Source organism: Neoarius graeffei, chromosome 20, assembly GCF_027579695.1.
Source record: "Neoarius graeffei isolate fNeoGra1 chromosome 20, fNeoGra1.pri, whole genome shotgun sequence".
NCBI classification, from domain to species: domain Eukaryota; kingdom Metazoa; phylum Chordata; class Actinopteri; order Siluriformes; family Ariidae; genus Neoarius; species Neoarius graeffei.
The window spans coordinates 2,975,250-2,993,724 of NC_083588.1; the positions used below are offsets into that span (position 1 = coordinate 2,975,250).

Sequence of the window (18,475 nt, forward strand, 5' to 3'; positions counted from 1 at the left end):
AACAATAATTTTGAGCATGTTTATGTTTAGTGCAGGCAGCACGGTGGTGTAGTGGTTAGCGCTGTCGCCTCACAGCAAGAAGGTCCGGGTTCGAGCCCCGTGGCTGGCGAGGGCCTTTCTGTGCAGAGTTTGCATGTTCTCCCCGTGTCCGCGTGGGTTTCCCCCACAGTCCAAAGACATGCAGGTTAGGTTAACTGGTGACTCTAAATTGGCCGTAGGTGTGAATGTGAGTGTGAATGGTTGTCTGTGTCTATGTGTCAGCCCTGTGATGACCTGGCGACTTGTCCAGGGTGTACCCCGCCTTTCGCCCGTAGTCAGCTGGGATAGGCTCCAGCTTGCCTGCGACCCAGTAGAACAGGATAAAGCGGCTAAAGATAATGAGATGAGATGTTTAGTGCTTGTTTAACATGCCACTTATGGGTGGCATGGTGGTGTAAGTGGTTAGCACGGTTGCCTCACAGCAAGAAGGTCCGGGTTCGAACCCAGCAGCTGGCAAGGGCCTTTCTGTGTGGAGTTTGCATGTTCTCCCTGTGTCTGCGTGGGTTTCCTCTGGGTGCTCTGGTTTCCCCCACAGTCCAAAGATAGTTAGGTTGCAGTTAGGTTGACGTGGGGTGGCCTTGGGCTGAAGTGCCCTTGAGCAAGGTACTGAACCCCTGGGTGCTGTGTGTGTGTGTGTGTTCACTGCTTCAGATGGGTTAAATGCAGAGGATGAATTTCACTGTGCTTGAAGTCTGCATGTGACAAATAAAGGTTTTTTCTTCTTCTTGAATGAATCCAGCAGCTTCAGAGTAAAGTCGGGAAACTAAATCAAATGAAACCCTCAGAAAATGATAAGTATCATGTATTTCTGGCCAAAATTTTCTCTCTCATATTCACAAAATAGTTAAGATGTAAATATAATATATAAGGCGGCACGGTGGTGTAGTGGTTAGCACTGTCGCCTCACAGCAAGAAGGTCCGGGTTCGAGCCCCGTGGCCGGCGAGGGCCTTTCTGTGTGGAGTTTGCATGTTCTCCCCGTGTCCGCGTGGGTTTCCTCCAGGTGCTCCAGTTTCCCCCACAGTCCAAAGACATGCAGGTTAGGTTAACTGGTGACTCTAAATTGGCCGTAGGTGTGAATGTGAGTGTGAATGGTTGTCTGTGTCTATGTGTCAGCCCTGTGATGACCTGGCAACTTGTCCAGGGTGTACCCCGCCTTTCGCCCATAGTCAGCTGGGATAGGCTCCAGCTTGCCTGCGACCCTGTAGAAAGATAAAGCGGCTAGAGATAATGAGATGAGATATATATATATATACTTTAATTAAGCATGCTGTTCAGTTTCACCGTTTATGTGCAGGCAAACAACAAAACCCTCTTCTGTATTTCACAGGTGTATTTTTGAAGTCCATGCAGTCTGTCTTCAGAAGAATCGTGTCTCACTTGTATAAACCTTTATCAAGTCAAGTTTATTTGTATAGCGCTTTTAACAATAAACATTGTCGCAAAGCAGCTTGACAGAATTTGAATGACTTAAAACATGAGCTAATTTTATCCCTAATCTATCCCCAATGATGAAGCCTGTGGCGACGGTGGCAAGGAAAAACTCCCTCAGACGATATGAGGAAGAAACCTCGAGAGGAACCAGACTCGAAAGGGAACCCATCCTCATTTGGGCAACAACAGACAGCATGACTATAGCATTAATGGTTTTAACATGAAGTCAGTTTCGTTGATGTTATAAACTCTTCATTGATGGAAACTTGAGTGCAAAACTGTTCATGACAACTGCAGTCCTAAAGTTAGCAAGTCAACTGAAGTCCTCAGCCATAAAAGCATTACTGTAATTTATGATGAAACTCGTGTCTGAACAAGTTGTTCAAAGTCAGGACTGGAGGATCAATATTCACTGCGATGGACCTTCACTAAAATGTACTCAGTGTTTAGACTTTTTCCTCCATGAAAGAGATGGGTTTAGGTGTTGAATTTGATCATAACATGAAGAAAACCCAAACTTCAACATCTGTTCATGGTCCTGAATTGAAAAACTGACTCACTTTGACATGATGTGGGAGAATATCAACTTTATTCACTCTGTGGTTTGTCTCACAGGCTTTAGAGGCAAATCTGTGTTCTGTCTGTCTGTCTATCTATCTATCTGCAACCCCAAATCAGAAAAAGTTGGGACAGGATGTTGCAACTGAGATATTTTGGATTCATTCTGTCTGCAATGATATACAAGTCAAAGTAAATTTAGAAATCACTGCTTTCTTTTGTGTGTGTGTGTGTGTGTGTGTGTGTGTGTGTGTGTGTGTGTGTGTGTGTGTTTGCATTTTCCATCCCGTCCAAAGTTTTTCTGATTTTGGAATCTATCTCTCAGTCTGTCTGTCAGATATTTATCTGTCTGTTCATCTATTTTTCTGTCTGTTTGCCTGTATATCTCTCAATCTGTCTATCTATCTGTCTGTTCATTGATTCCTCTGTCTATCTATCTGTCCATCTGTTTATGTCTATCATGAATCTGTCTGTTCATCCTTTTGTCTGTTTCTATTTATTATCTGTCTGTCAGATATTTATCATTTGTTCATCTATTTTCTGTCTGTTTGTCTATCTATCGAACAATCTATCTATTGACATGCCTATCTGTCAGTTTGTCTGCCTGTCTATCAGATATTTATCTGTCTGTTCATTTATTTTTGTCTGTTTGTCTGGATATCTATCGATCTATTGATCTATCGATCTATTGACATATCAGTCTGTCTGCCTGTATATCAGATATTTATCTTTTCATCCATTTTTTCTGTCTGTTTGTCTCTGTCCATTTGTTCATTCACTCCTCGATCTATTTATTTATCTGTTGATCTGTCTTTCTCCTCATCAATCTGTCCATCACTGATCTGTCTGTCCATCCTTTTGTCTGTCTGTCAATTTAACTGTCTGATCGTTTATCTTTCTGTCTCTCTATTGAACAAAGGAATGAAAGTCCAATAACTTTGTCCGTTTGTATTTCTCACTGATAATTACATGCTGTTAAAATAACCTGTTTGTGTTATAACTGAGGTAAGAGGGTGTGTGACTGTGCTCCTGTTTTACTCTGAAAGCTCCAGGTTTTGATCAGAGTTTCATGATCACACTGTCCTGCTTCTGCTCAAGATGATCCTTGAGGTCCTGAGCTGTGTCCAGTGGGAAAACATCACATTTATCCTTTTTAATGAAATGTTGCATGTCATATGAGTTGATATGAATCATGTTCATGAGCGTGTTGTTTTGTTTTGAATGCGTGCTGTGTCTGAGAGAATAAACTCCACTGCACTGACAGCATGCTTCATCATCATCATCATCATCACACACTAGACAGAAAACAGGTGCATGATGCAACTTTTTTTTTTTTTTTTACAAAATCATGCTCAAAAGGACATTCAACAACAAAAGATAAAAGTATATTTTTTAAAAAAGTCTCCAGGCTGAAAAGGATATTTTAATGCAGAGAATATATCTGTGTTTTTCCGCTCTCAAAAATATAACTGGGATTTAACTGTAACGCTGAAGCACAGTGAAGGGCGAATCTGGAATGGCGCTGTGTTCCCTAGACAAGCTGTTTAATAAGGGCGTGAAATAGCGGCTCTCCGGCGCCAACCTAGTGCACTACGTGTCCGATCGAAAGGCGTTTGTAATCGAGCCCGCATGAGTGTTTAGATCCCCGTGCGGATGTGACATTTCAGAGAGGAGCGCGACCGCCATTTTGAGTTTTAGCTCTTGCTGCACATCAGGAACCAAACGGGAGCGAGAGAGCTGCTCTGGCCGTGAGCGGGCAAAAAAAAAAATTTAGATATAAACGCACACACATGTACTTTTCTTGAGAAAACGTTTGAAGTGCAGCGTGTCGTGAAACTGAAGCGTTCGGTTTGTGTTCGCCTTCTGCGCGCTCCCGTCCGAGAGAAGCGCGAGCGTCTTTTGTCGGTTTAAACTTCTAAATGAGTGCGGATTTAAATTAACAATCCGGTTTGAATGGATTGCATTTTTCGCCGCTCCCCCCGAGAAGAGGGACAATCGGAGGAGCACACGGACTGGAAATACTGTGAGGGAAGTTAAACATTTTCACAGAAATCGCATGACTGTCTCGTTATTATTATTTTCGTGCATTAACATTTATGCTAGTTTTACGCGAACTAGCATCGGCTAGCTATAAACAAGCTATTTGTTTTCCCGTATTTTTCCTTCATAATTTGGGCCTCCGTTGTTGTTTTTATTATTTTGGAGCCCGGTTAAGAGTTTAAGCTCATCCTTCGGTGTCGCCGCTCACTCAAACGCCCAACAAAAGGCGCCGAGATTGGGCGAATAGCGAGCAAATACGTCCGCGTTTCTCTGCCTGCGCCCCCGCCGGCCTCCCTCCCTCATTCCCCGGCGCCGACCTCAGGAAAGGCCGAGGTCGCGTCAGCGCAGGCCCGGCCTGACCCGTGCAGCCCCGATCCGCACCCTCATCCTCCGGCTCTCCGGAGTCCTTTCGAAACGGAACCGAACCCGGACAAGGGCGTGGGAAAGCAAGACGACGACCGGGGCAGCAACAACCGTGAGATCGCAAACATGAACCACCACCATCACCACCACCATCAGACACAGCAGCAGCAACAGAAAGCCGGCGAGCAGCAGCTCAGCGAGCCCGAGGACATGGAGATGGAAGGTAGAACTTTCAGCTCGAAGTACTCGAACTCTTTCTTTCCGCCAGGTTTTTCCCCCACCCCATCATAAATTTTTATAAAGTATTTTATTTATCTTTGGTCACACATGTATCCATAAAAACAATCAAATGTATTGTAAACATTATTAGCTCGCTAAACTGTTAGCACTTGCGCTAGCTAGTGTTTGTTTTGACCTAATTAGCGCGCTAGCCTTATTTACCTCCAAACAACTTGGGTTATATATCAGAGCTGGACTGGAGGCGAAAATTAAAACCTTAATACGCTATTCTGACTTACTTTCTAAACACTTTTTTAAAAGAAAAAAAAGTCAATCGTCTGACAGGCAGTTTTGATGGAGTTAGCAGCACGTTTAACGTTATCATGATGCCTCCTGTCTCAGGACGGGATAGATAATTTTACACACACAAGTATTTATAGCTTCATAATAATAATAATAATAATACGGACACTTGGACAGTCTGTGTAGCTGTAGCTTGGGTTTGTGTGTTTTTAATTAGCTTTAAACTCCTGTATGAAGCTAACGCTAGCTCTGGGTTCCATCAACAAACGTGGTGCTAAGCGAAGTTAGCGAGAAGGAACGCAGGACTAAACATATGTTTCTGACTCCCTTTTAATCTCTAAAATGAAGTAATTCCCTGAATTTACACTAAAAAGTGTCCTGACTATAAAAGCGTGAAATGGTGTTCAAGTTTGTTTGTATTTTCCGAGCAGGCCTAGTAGTAAATCCGAGTTTTCCTTCAAGCAAAGATGGATAAATGAATTTAAAGCTGAAGTAAATAATGCGGTTTGAATACTGAGGAGTGGAAAAGCTTGTTGAACTGTAGCTTATCTTATACAGGCTTAATTCATGAATTTCTATCATCGTGTGTGTGGAGGGGAGGAGGATGAGAAACCAGGCCAGCTAGCATGCTGTGCACGTTTGAGCTGTGAATTAAACCGTGAAATGTTTAAACAACTCGCAAGATAAATAAATAAATAATTCAGTCCCCCAACTGTGGATATAGAACACTATAGCAGTGCTTATTTTTATTTATTTTATTTTTTTTTTGCGCAAAACCACTTAAACATACGCTCGAAGATTCAAGTCCATACTTTTGTTTTGTTTTTGTGTTTTAATTTTTTTAAATGTCTACCATGTAATCGTTTTTGTTTTTTGTTTTTTTTCTTAGCCGCATAACAAGCTGACTAGCAGAACGGGGGGGAGTGTATCTGGCGTTTTTCATTCCAAGATGGCGGACTGCCCGCTCTCCCCATCCGTTCTCCGACAAATCCCGCCTCCTGTCCTTTTCGTATTGGCTCGTTATTCTTTGTTTGCGCTGCGATTGGATGACGCGGCATCTCCTGCGTGCAACTGGACAGAACAGCCAATCCTTGAGCACGAGGCGGGGTTTGTTGAAAACGGATGGGGAAAAAATAACGGACTTATTTTTTTCAATGATCAATTAAGCAGCGCGAGGCCCGCGTCTGCTCCGGTGAGTCCGTTTGTTTATATATTTTTGGTGCAACAAGATGACTCCGCACAAACACGGAATCCATTCTCAGGATTGTCAGTTTGTTTTGTGTGTGATGATAAAGCGACAGTTAGTAGTGGAGGTAATGTGGACGAGAAGAGAGAGGGGAAAATAACAGCAGTGATGTTAGCTTGATCTCGCGCGAGTCATGGCGGAGGTGGAGGGGGGTGGGACGAGTTGGATCAGCTCCGAAACCGCATCAGAGAAGAGAAACGGACACCGGTGTGTGTGTGTGTGTGTGTTCATAGAGCGTTTATAATCCCGTTATGAGCAGATTAAACGGGGTGATGTGTTTGTTAGCTGATGAGGCTAAGGCTAATAATGAGGATGCGGCAAGGCCACGGCGCGCCTCAGACCCACACCGGACCGGTTCTGGACTCGGTGTCATGCTCGAGCTTAATGCATCAGGATGCAAATTCTGCTTCCATCTCTGAACGGACGAGCTGGATGCATTTAGAGCTTTTATTTACAAGAACGTTTGGCGAAGAGCTCAGCAAAAGTCTTGTCCAGAAATGACTGATCTCAATGCTGATGAACAGAACTTAAGAAATTATCAGATCAACATGAATTCTGACAACGTGATCTCAAATAAAGACCGTAATGTGAAAGTGCCTCAGTGTAGTAATTTTATATCAGCTAGTGTTTTTTAAGAATGTGTAATTTGCTGGGGATGAGGTGATAAAATTCTGGCGTGCTGGCTGTGTGAAATTAAATAAAATCGCAGTCATTGTGGGGTTTGTTTTGTTTTTTTTTTTAAAGCTGAATTTGACCAGCTCAAGCACCATGAGCCTCCAAGTGCTGCTGTTGACCATAAATCATGATCGTCCTGTGGACATGTTGAAAACACTGAGCTTTTTGGTCACGTTTCTTCCTTTTATCTTTTTTTTTCTATCTTTCCTTCAGCTGGGGACACGGATGATCCCCCAAGAATCCCTCAAAATCCGGTCATCAACGGGAATGTGGCAATGGCAGACGGACACAACAACACAGAAGAAGACATGGAGGACGGTGAGTCTTGAACTTTAGAAATGCAGGGGAGGGGGAAGAGTGCTGAAAATTAACAAATCTTGAATGACCTGGATGTTTCTCATGAGTGACTGAGTGAGTGCGAGTAGATTTCTGACGAATCTGGATCATGATGTGATTTTTAAAAATGGCAAGAAGGGTGATGGTGAAAGAAGATGGTGCTAAAAGTGGCCCACTAATAATTCAAATCAGTGAAGTTTTTTTTTTTTTTTAAATACTTGCAAATGAACATACATGGGTGCTGTGGTCAGCGTGTTTGTGCTTTTACAGTGAGGGGATGGTGTGACGCGCTCAGCACTGTCCTGTCGGTCACAGTGACGGCGTTCAACTACATGCAGTGGTCACTCGGGTTCTGTGCAAAAACATGACTGTGCGTTGAGGAAAAGTGTAACATCAGCAGTCTATAAATTATGCATGCTATGCAATTGCAGTTTTTGCACAAGCCTGAGAATTAAAATCTCAAGCGCTCTGGTCACATGATGGCGTTCTTTCATGGAGAGTCTCAAAAGATGAGAACCGGATTTATCTCGGTAAACCTTTTTGTTGGAAATTTTAATGTATTTAGTTTGATACTGATGCATGCATTGTTTTATGAATCAAATTTTAAAAAAGGGAATCTTAAACAAAATTTGAATGAAAAAAATTCAGTTTGAGAATTAAATTATATATGTAGGATCTTGACTCGAATTAAATCGTGCCTGGGTTGTCGTGTTACATCCTGAATGGTGGTTGAAAGTTAATGACTCGGCTGCTTTGTCAAGTTGCTGCCTGTGTGGATGTGTAGTGAGGCGGACAAATCTAATCAGGGCTGGGTAAATCCGAAATTTAATAGAGCCTTTGCAGATGTTGCTTAAAAGACGTTCGTGCTTCCGTCTGGAAACATTCAATCCGAATGAAGACAAGCGAAATCTGTCATGAACAAGTTGTTGCGAAAGATATCCATACGATGGATCTGCAGAATAACCTCAAAGGGTTCGCCTGAGCCGGAGGGGGTCTGTATCCGACAAGTCGACTGCTTGGTCATGTGACTTTGTGCATTTGGAAACTGACAGAGCTGAATAAAGAAAGCAGTGGCGTTTACGGCTTCAGCAAAACGTCCGCTCGTCGTCAGCGAACGTTGAGGCTCTGAGCTGCCGTGTTGTCCTCAAATTGCTCATAGAATTAATTATTGCAAAACGGACATCGTTTGTGTTGGACGGCAGGTGGTGGGGTTGCGGAAGCGTCCAGGTCGTCCAGTTTGATCACGTGGAACGTGTTCATTTGAAAAGCCCTGCTCGGATCGGGAGGAATAGGTTGTATTTCGGATCAACTCGGATGTTTGCGTAACATGGTCATATGATTGCACTCCATTCATGACGTGGAGACGGAAGAGGTGCTGGAGGAGAGACGAGGCGCTGGCTGCTCTTTCAGCCTGGAGCAAAATCAAGGTTGGAGCAGTGGTTTGAAAAGACAATAAGTCATAATACGAAAAGCATCCAGTTTTCTTTTCCTGACTCAGGAAGTGTGTAACCTCTGGGGTAAGGGGCCTGATGGGAAGTGCAACGAGTCGCAGCGGTCACGTGTGGGTCCTCCCCCAATGCAACATCTCCACAGAAGATAAAAACACTGACATGATGGATCTGGACAGAAATAAAGGTGCAGGAGAGTGTCTGTAAAATAGGAAGTGCCCCATGGAAATTTAATCCTGTCTGGAAATGGGATTGTCGCAGGTGTCTGAGTGACTGAATTGTCCATCTTTGTAAAATCTGTGTGGGGTTGGGTGGGCTTTTTATTAACTTATTTTTTAAATTAATTTTATTTTTTTTTATATTCAGCTTTATCTTTGTCCTGATGTTGAGATTAATGGGCTTGTTCAAGGAACACACTCGCTTCAGTCAGCGTGGTGGGGGTGTTCAATGTCTGTTACGCTTTCCTGAACTCCACAGATACGAGCTGGCGTTCCGAGGCCACTTTCCGCTTCGTGGTGGAGCGCTTCAGCCGGCTCAGCGAGTCGGTGCTCAGCCCGTCGTGTTTCGTAAGGAACCTGCCATGGAAGATCATGGTCATGCCTCGCTTCTATCCAGACCGGCCTCACCAGAAGAGCGTCGGCTTCTTCCTGCAGTGCAACGCCGAATCGGACTCCACGTAAGTCATCAAGCTCATGTTGTTCGTTTATAGCGTAGACAAAGGTGTGTGTTTTTGCTTGTTTGTTTTTCTGACCCCTCCTTTGGTGTTTTGGGCATACTGTGTGTAAATGGTGCTGACAGTGGAGCATTCCTGTTCGTCTCGGCATTAAAATGCTGGAGCGGTATCAGGAGCTGGATCAAATCAGTCTCAGCTGAATATTCAACAAAACCTGGAAGTGCAGTTCGACAATAAATCACTTCCTAAATGTGAAAGCCGTATATAAATGTCCAATTGTGACAAGCAGTTTGAGGATGGATTACCCTGATTACGGAGGTGTTGCCTTCTGACTCGCTCATCAATATCCGACGGGAATCCGTCTGCCTTGCAAAAATGATTCTCATTTGAATAAAAGTGCTGAGGCACGACCAGGTGACTTGAAGTCAAATGCGTGTAATTTTTCCACAAATGTTATGTTTAGCATTTGCGTTCGTGTATCTCGCATACAATCGGAGAAGTTTTACTGAGAATATCCACCTGATGACACGCAGTCACTGTTCCCACCTTGATGTTGATTATTTTCCAAGAACACCTAGTCTGGAAGTGTTTTATTCCACTTGTATCGCAGCAGTTTGCCAAAACGGATGCAAGGCCAAGTTCTCACTTGCGTCATAGCAGCAATAAGCAGTCATTCCCTCACCAGCCTCCTTTTTTTTTTTTTTTCCTTCCTTCCCCACTCTTTCAGTTAATAAACGATTGAACATGTCAGGAAAGTCTGTCAATAAGCCAGTCCTGAATAAAAGGGGGCGGAGTGTCTGATAGCCCCTTTTCCACCAAAGCAGTTCCAGGGCTGGTTCGGGGCCAGTGCTTAGTTTGGAACCGGGTTTTCTGTTTCCACTGACAAAGAACTGGCTCTGGGGCCAGAAAAACCGGTTCCAGGCTAGCACCAACTCTCTGCTGGGCCAGAGGAAAGAACCGCTTATGTCAGCAGGGGGGAGTTGTTAAGTCATCAACAATGGAGCACTTGCATGTGACGTCACAGCCGATCCAGATTGTGACAGACGCCATCTTGTCGGTCAAACGCCATATTTCCGCCTTCTACTTCTACTTCTGGTTCTACTTCTGCTTTTACTTCTACCTTTTCTTCTGGAAAACCCTACTATATACAATTCTACTACAACGGCTGTGGCTACAAGCTCTCCCTACCTGTGCACATTTTGTTTTTTGTGTGTATTTTTGCGTCTTGTTCGTCTGTACCGGACTTCAATATCCACTACAACCGTATGGACTTACTGGGCATTGGTTTCCAGCAGAAAATGACGGTTTGTAGCGATTTCCATTGCAGGCACAACATTCCGGACGAGAAAAAAAAACATTCCGGACAAGATAGCGAGACCAGTGGGGTCTCCGTGGATTGTTATCGGAAGCAACGCGAAGGAGGCGGCGCCGGGAGCGGAAGCAAAAGCGAGGCTGCAGAGCTGGCCTGTTGACTAAGCTCAGAAAACAGCTACTCAAATCTCCACTGCCAAGCCTCTACCTCTCCAACGCCAGATCCATGTAAACAAGACGGACGATTTGGAATTACAGCTGGAATTACCTTATTCTATTCTATAATCGGCTGGTCAGTGCTATACTCAATACTTAAGTGACTTACCCATCCAATGAGGATTCTTGTTTACAAGATGCCACATCTGAGTCGCTGACACATCCTGAATTTCTGTAAAGATAACTGTCCAGAGATTTGTAAGCACGCAGTGCTTCACCACTGAACAGCAAGGGAAAGTTAATGAGGTAATTATGCACGTCCGGGTATTCCGCTGGCAGTTCAAAATCCGGTCGTGAAAACTCCGTCCGGTAAGCCATAAGGGTCACAAATCTGTAGATCGTTTATTTTAGACATATATCTAGTTATCTGTTCATTAGAAAAATGAGCCGTGTAGTCCGTCGGTTGAAATTGATCCATTCTGCACACAAGTGCAGCAGTATTCAGCGGTGTTTTTGATCGACAAGATGGCGGTTGTGTACTTTCCGGTCACGTGACTGCAAGATCTCTATAGCAAGACCGCAGAAGATCGCCATTTTTAAGCGACGAGAAGCAGCAGCTGTGCAAATGTGAAGTCATTTATTATTTTTTTGTTGTTGCTGCTTCTTCTGTGGTGTTTTTGCTTTGATGTTCACGTTAAGTTTATGCAAACGTAGCGACGTAATAACGTGGCTTCCCTTAGCACCACGAGCTATGGAAAAGCAAACTGGTTCTCAGCTGGCTTGCAAGTTGAACGAGTTGTGAACCAGCACTGGAACTGATTTGGTGGAAAAGGGGTTTAGAGGACCGATGGAAACAATGTACGCTTGGCCATCTTGGAAGTGGATTTGTTAAGAGACACCGTTGCTGTGAGTTTATCATGTTGTTTGAAGCAAGACTGTGGCGATTTGGGGAAAATGTATTTGGGTGAGACGCTTTGCTGTCATAGGACTCCCCGTCCCTCTCATTTTTTCTGACGCTTTGGACACATTCCAATGTTGAAGCTGTCTTGTGACTTGGAATGGTTTGTCTTTGTAACGTCATCACACTCGGATTTGTATTTCTCCTCGTCCTTAGGTCATGGTCATGTCATGCTCAAGCCATGCTGAAAATCATCAACTACAAGGACGATGAGAAGTCTTTCAGCCGGCGCATCAGCCACCTGTTCTTCCACAAAGAGAACGACTGGGGTTTCTCCAACTTCATGTCCTGGAGTGTAAGTAACTTTTTTTGTTTGTTTGTTTTTACAATCTGTTCGTTTCTCCTTGATAACGACTGGCTTATTGATTCTCTGTACTTACTTGCGGTGTGTGCATGCGCTTCTTAGGATGTAACTGACCCCGAGAGAGGCTTTGTGGAAGACGATAAGGTCACGTTCGAGGTTTCTGTCCAAGCCGATGCTCCTCATGGCGTAGCGTAAGTGAACTGCTGTGTATCGATGCGTCATGTTTTCAATTTGTTTATTTAACAGTAAGTGATAGTGATGATGTAAATTCTGTTTCAGATGGGATTCAAAGAAGCATACTGGATATGTCGGATTAAAGAACCAAGGAGCAACATGTTACATGAACAGTCTGCTGCAAACACTCTTCTTCACCAACCAGCTCCGGCGGGTAAGAGACGCGTCACCCTTTCAGTAAAACTATGGACGAGGACGTTGTGGAAAAATATCGCTGGGAGGTGCGATTAGGGGTCCAAGCATTTTATGGTTCCACCATTTGGCAATAGAGGAAGCCGAGAAGCCACAGGGACCATCAGGGCTCGTTCCGAAAGGCGTGTAAAAGCAAACGGCAAGCTGGTGATGACATGGAGTTAAACTTCGAATACATTTCTAGCTTTTGTGATCTTTTTAGGTCAAGTTAGTTTCTTATGGAGTTTGACGTTGCATCACTTCTCGTTTGGCGATTCATCCTGGAGATCAAAAATCCGAGAAACATGCTTTGTTGGTCATAATGCTGTGAAAATGTGGAGGGGGGGGAATTTTTTTTTTTCTTCTTTCTTCAAAAAACTCAGCAGGGCAGAAATTAACAGGCTGGTGTCCTTTGAACTCTGCTTGACGTGAAGGAAAGTGGAATCGTAATTACAGTGAGCTCCAGGGTTATTGGCGCCCTCGGGAAAGGTGGCCAGGAAAGGTTTGTGGTGGTGATGCAAAGTGAGAGGACAAGCTAACGTTTTATTTAAGCTTTAAAAAAAAAAGCGATTGTTCAGAATTATCGGCACGTCCACATCTAGTACTTTTTTATGAATGATGGTTATTATTCCTCTCAAAAGTAGTGCTTTTGTCAAGTTTCTTTTCACTGAAATATTTTGAAATTGAATTCTAATCCCATGCTGTTTTGTAATTCTTTGTTCAAGTTCTTAATTTTTTTTTAATGGATTTTTTTTTTTTGCGCTTTCACGCAGGCGGTCTACATGATGCCCACCGAGGGTGACGACTCCTCCAAAAGTGTTCCCCTGGCACTGCAGAGGGTCTTCTATGAACTCCAGCACAGCGATAAGCCCGTCGGCACAAAGAAACTGACCAAGTCCTTTGGGTATCAGAGATTTTGTTGAAATGCTCGTTCTCCTTCTGCATAAGAATAACAGCAACAGAGAGAATTCTATTGGCAATAATATCACTGGTATTTAATAAGCTTTTTGTGCAACGAATTTGCTTCATTTACAATGAAGTAGTTGAAAATAAAATGGGTAAATAATTTTAGTGGCAGAAGAAAACTCGCAATGTAGAATGGAACTGTATGTGTGTAAAAATGGACATTACCGTAGCATGGAATGCAGCAGTAAAATTAAGGCACGTCATAAAAAGCGAGTTAAATGCTGCCAAGTCGTGTCTTTTTTTTTTTTTTTTTCCTGCCGCCTTTCTTTCTGACGGCAGTGGTTGATGGATCCTGTTGGAGGCATGTTGCGAAGAAGACCACCACTGTTATTTCTTTATTTTAATTTGCATCTTTATATTCTGTCAAGTCTCAAAAGGTCCATGGCTTTTTGAAAGCTTGAGTTGAGACACTGAAGAATAATTTGCGATGAAATGCTTTTAGGTATTAGGTTGTAATAAATAAATAACGCGAGCATTAGTGATGTGGAGGGAAGAATGCTTGATGTCTGGTGTCTCAGAAACTTTATTGCGCACGTGAATCTCATGCACGTCTCTGTGCTGCGGGATGAGTTTTGTGCTGCTTTAGGACTTACACAGGTGTGTGTGTGTTGGTCAGGTGGGAGACGTTGGACAGTTTCATGCAGCACGATGTCCAGGAGCTGTGCAGAGTGGTGAGTTTCAGAGGTTTAAACACAATGTAGAAGTATTCTCGCTTGTAACGTCTCGATGAAAACGGAAGCTGAGACGTGTCTCCGTTCCAGCTTCTGGACAACGTTGAGAACAAGATGAAGGGGACGTGTGTGGAAGGCACCATCCCGAAACTCTTCAGAGGAAAGATGGTGGTAAGCTGGCTCACATTTTCTCTGGTTTTCTGTATTTTTGTAAAACTCGTTGAGACGAATTGATAACTGTGTGGTGTGCGGGTTTTTGCAGTCCTACATCCAGTGTAAGCATGTGGATTATAGATCTGAGCGAATAGAGGATTACTATGATATCCAGCTCAGCATAAAGGGAAAGAAAAACAGTGAGTACTTCATGTGTGTTTGGGTGTTTTTTGTTTTTCTTCCCCCTTTTTGATGTCGGTGCATTGCTCACTGTAAAATACTTTATTCTGTGATGCGTTTTATTTTTGCGTTGTGAGAAATCATTCCCTGTTTCAATATGTGTGCCCCCCCCCCACAGTCTTTGAGTCATTTAAAGATTACGTGGCGGTGGAGCAGCTCGACGGGGATAACAAGTACGATGCGGGGGAGCACGGCCTACAGGTGCACATCTCGCTTTCGCAACTCGCCGTTAAACCACCCGCACGCTTGGAGTTCATAATGGTCCTGACTCGTACTTCTGTTTTCCAGGAAGCTGAGAAGGGGGTCAAGTTCCTCACTTTTCCTCCCATCCTGCATTTACAGCTCATGAGGTTCATGTATGACCCCCAGACCGACCAAAATATTAAAATCAACGACAGGTAAGAACCACGGAGCAAGACTGCTGAATCAGTCCTCATGATGACCAAGCAGGCTGCATCCTATGGTGGTGTTTACATTAGACCGTATCAGCAGATCATCAGATTAACGTTTTTAAAACGATTCGCGTGCACACAGATACGCTAATCACATGACTAATTAGACGGCACGCAAGTTGAAATGTGTCAGTGCGGCTCAGCGCTTCCTCCTCAGCGGCTGCGCTCCAAATCACTCCGCCCTGAACAGCGAGTGCCCTCTGGAGGGTGCGCACTCCGGCCCTGCGCAGCTCACAGAGCGCGCAAGTGAAGCGCACGAGCAGTGACTGGGGACTGAGCCGCTGTGTGTGTGTGAGCCCAGTGCATATCGGGCATGCACAAGTCACTCACCACTTGCAAGTGGAAGGATGGCAAGCCTAAAGACAATCATAACTACACAATGGGCAGTATTTGCATCTTACCATGAACAACATTAAGAATGGCAAAGCATTATATTCATACTTTTATACTCCTTTAATGAAAAACAAAAAGGTGGTACAAGGCAGAAACAATAGCAGGAAGTGAAGTCTGCGCCGTTTTTCAGCAGTCGCGTCACATGACCAACGTGGCATGAACAACGCCAGCGAATCAGGAAGGTGGATGTCACAGTGACGTCGTCCAATGACGACGTCAGCAAGAGCTCAGCACTGCGTTTCCTCGTATCTCAATGTTTACACAGCACCGGATCAGATACGAGCTGGGTTGAATACGTGGGCCCTGGCGGATTCAAGTTGTTCCACCTGTGGAGTCGTTTCCCAGCGTTTTAATGTGAACGGACAGTGCATCCGCGACGAAAACGAGACGGATACGGTCTAATGTAAACACCACCTAAATCTCAGCCTTGGAGAGACACACACACACACACACACACACAACTGCAGAGTTATGGGTGGAGACAGTTAAAATACAAGCTGTACTTGAAGTATTACTCTTTAGTCGGATAACTTGGGGTGGTTTTAAATCTTTTTCGTTTTTTTGTTTTTTTTTTATAAATGCATTGCTTGCTTGTGGTTTTTTTTTTTTTTTTTAAAGCAGTTTTCATTCGAATATTTGTTACCTCACAGTGCAGTGTTGCCCCCCCCCCCCCCCCCCCCCCCCCACAAAAAAAAAAATCCAGTTGATAGATTATAATGCAAAGGGGTGTGGTAGGTTTTCCCCACAGTCCTGAAATGAAAAATTTGATTAATATTGAGAACGTTCCCGTTTTGAATGCTGTTTTAAATACAAATAAATGCATCACATTTTGCATGTTTAGCAAGGAAATAAATTCGCATTTGTACTTTTCGACCTAATAAAAGTCCGTCATGTGTGTTCTTATCTCCCCTTTCAGTTAATCATGACCGGCTCATACGCTTTGACTTCCAAATACATAACACCGTTCCGTGTTTATAGATGGTGCATGTTGTGCACTGCGGAGACTTGATCACTTTGTTAGACTCCATGAAGTGAGCATAGACCATGACGAGACGGTTGTTTGAAGTCGTTCGCGACTGCTCTGTGTGTGTGTGTGTGTAAAATCACAGGCTTTATTACGATGCGAGCTAAAGCCTGAAAGTAATTAAAATGTAATTTTTAAACCGTATCTTGAATCTCCTTTGACCAAGCAGCTACTCTCCTGAGTCGGCCAGTTGTTTGCATTCTTTAACGGCTCCGAGTTTAGATCCAAACCTACTCAATTACACACTCCGCATCGTTTGTACACGCACTCGGTGGGCACTGGAGTTTACTGCATCAGATGAATCAAATCCTCCGGTTGATGAAGTACGAGTGCATGTCATGCCGAGAGTACTCTTAGTTCTCAAAATAACCCTGGGTGATGAGTTGCGTTGAAGCACCGATCACTGACTCGATAGTTCCCAGCTGCTGAAAGCTTTTTCCCTGCTGATGAGGGTCGAGGTGTGTGATGATTTCATGTTGCGTCCTCAGGTTCGAGTTTCCCGATCAGTTACCACTGGACGAGTTCCTGCAGAAGCCGGATGTGAAGGACCCGGCCAATTACATCCTGCACGCTGTGTTGGTGCACAGCGGAGACAACCACGGCGGCCACTACGTCGTCTATCTCAACCCCAAAGGAGACGGCAAAGTGAGTGTCACGGAGCCAATAGTGAGGACCCATTTCCTTATTTCGGGGGGGTTTTTCTTATAATAGATGAGCATATTAGAGCCCAAGACAGATGTCGCTCAGCTCGTTGATTACTTTTCCAGTAACGGCACGTCCATGGCAGTTGCCGATGAGGTTAGAATTTCACATTCCAGGTTGCTCTGAATAAGCCGTTCCCAGAGAAACGGTAACACAATGCAACTGGTTTGAAATGGAGTATTTTAAGGTGTAATAACATTTTTTTGAAATTGAAAAGAGTCTGACCTTTTGAGATTGAAAACGTATTGTGACTTTGCGTCTCTGTTCAGAGTGACAGCTGTCTGACGTCTCTAATATGTAAACATCTGTAGTTCTGAGAATTGTATTTGCTGCATGCTATAGACTCAGCACCTTGCCTTGTTTGTGTTATACTTAAGGATGACTTTTTGGTCTTGTCTAATTAATTAAAGGAACAGTCCACCGTACTTCCATAATGAAATATGCTCTTACCTGAATTGAGACGAGCTGCTCCGTACCTCTCCGAGCTTTGCGCGACCTCCCAGTCAGTCAGACGCGCTGTCACTCCTGTTAGCAATGCAGCTAGGCTCAGCATGGCCAACGGTATTTTTTGGGGCTGTAGTTAGATGCGACCAAACTCTTCCGCGTTTTTCCTGTTTACACAGGTTTATATGACCAGTGATATGAAACAAGTTCAGTTAAAAAAATTGAAACGTAGCGATTTTCTATGCTATGGAAAGTGCGCACTGTAATGACAGGCGAACTAACACCTTCTGCGCGCTTCGGCAGCCCATTGATATCTGAGCTCCGTATCAATGCTCTGCCGAAGCGCGCAGAAGGTGTTAGTACGCCTGTCATTATAGTGCGCACTTTCCATAGCATAGAAAATCGCTACGTTTCAATTTGTGTAACTGAACTTGTTTCATATCACTGGTCATATAAACCTACGTAAACAGGAAAAACGTGGAAGAGTTTGGTCGCATCTAACTACAGCCCCAAAAAATACCGTTGGCCATGCTGAGCCTAGCTGCATTGCTAACAGGAGTGACGGCACGTCTGACTGACTGGGAGGTCGCGCAAAGCTCGGATAGGTACGGAGCAGCTCGTCTCAATTCAGGTAAGAGCATATTTCATTATGGAAATACGGTGGACTGTTCCTTTAAGTGTGTGGGGTTGTGGGTTTTTGTCCCCCCCCCCACTCCTCTTCCTCCCTCAGCGTTAATCAGCCACAAATGAAATGCAAAACGTTGTTTTTCCCTCAACTGCTCTTCAAATAGTTAAGTGGTGCAAAATTTATGTAAATTCAGTTTTTAAAGAACATGTTTTTGGTATGTTTATGATATGTTTAGTCCATGGGCTCAGTCTGCTTCATCCACACCCGCTCTCAATATTCTGGAGAGCCTCCAGCTAGAAGAGTGATGTGACAAAACCATCATGTCTCAATTTACCG

General features: G+C 44.0%; 1 protein-coding gene across 1 annotated transcript in view; it reads left to right on the forward strand.

Annotated features, from left to right (window-relative positions):
* Window positions 1-3,704: 3,704 nt before the first annotated feature.
* usp7 (ubiquitin specific peptidase 7 (herpes virus-associated)) overlaps window positions 3,705-18,475 on the forward strand; it is a 29,752-nt gene continuing 14,981 nt past the window's right edge. The window contains exons 1-13 of the mRNA XM_060901099.1: window positions 3,705-4,655; window positions 7,089-7,193; window positions 9,137-9,335; window positions 11,914-12,052; window positions 12,164-12,252; window positions 12,341-12,449; window positions 13,240-13,370; window positions 14,049-14,103; window positions 14,194-14,274; window positions 14,366-14,456; window positions 14,615-14,697; window positions 14,785-14,894; window positions 16,854-17,010. Of these exons, the coding sequence (XP_060757082.1) occupies window positions 4,559-4,655; window positions 7,089-7,193; window positions 9,137-9,335; window positions 11,914-12,052; window positions 12,164-12,252; window positions 12,341-12,449; window positions 13,240-13,370; window positions 14,049-14,103; window positions 14,194-14,274; window positions 14,366-14,456; window positions 14,615-14,697; window positions 14,785-14,894; window positions 16,854-17,010 (1,446 nt within the window). The 5' untranslated portion in view covers window positions 3,705-4,558. The remainder of the gene's footprint in view (window positions 4,656-7,088; window positions 7,194-9,136; window positions 9,336-11,913; window positions 12,053-12,163; window positions 12,253-12,340; window positions 12,450-13,239; window positions 13,371-14,048; window positions 14,104-14,193; window positions 14,275-14,365; window positions 14,457-14,614; window positions 14,698-14,784; window positions 14,895-16,853; window positions 17,011-18,475) is intronic.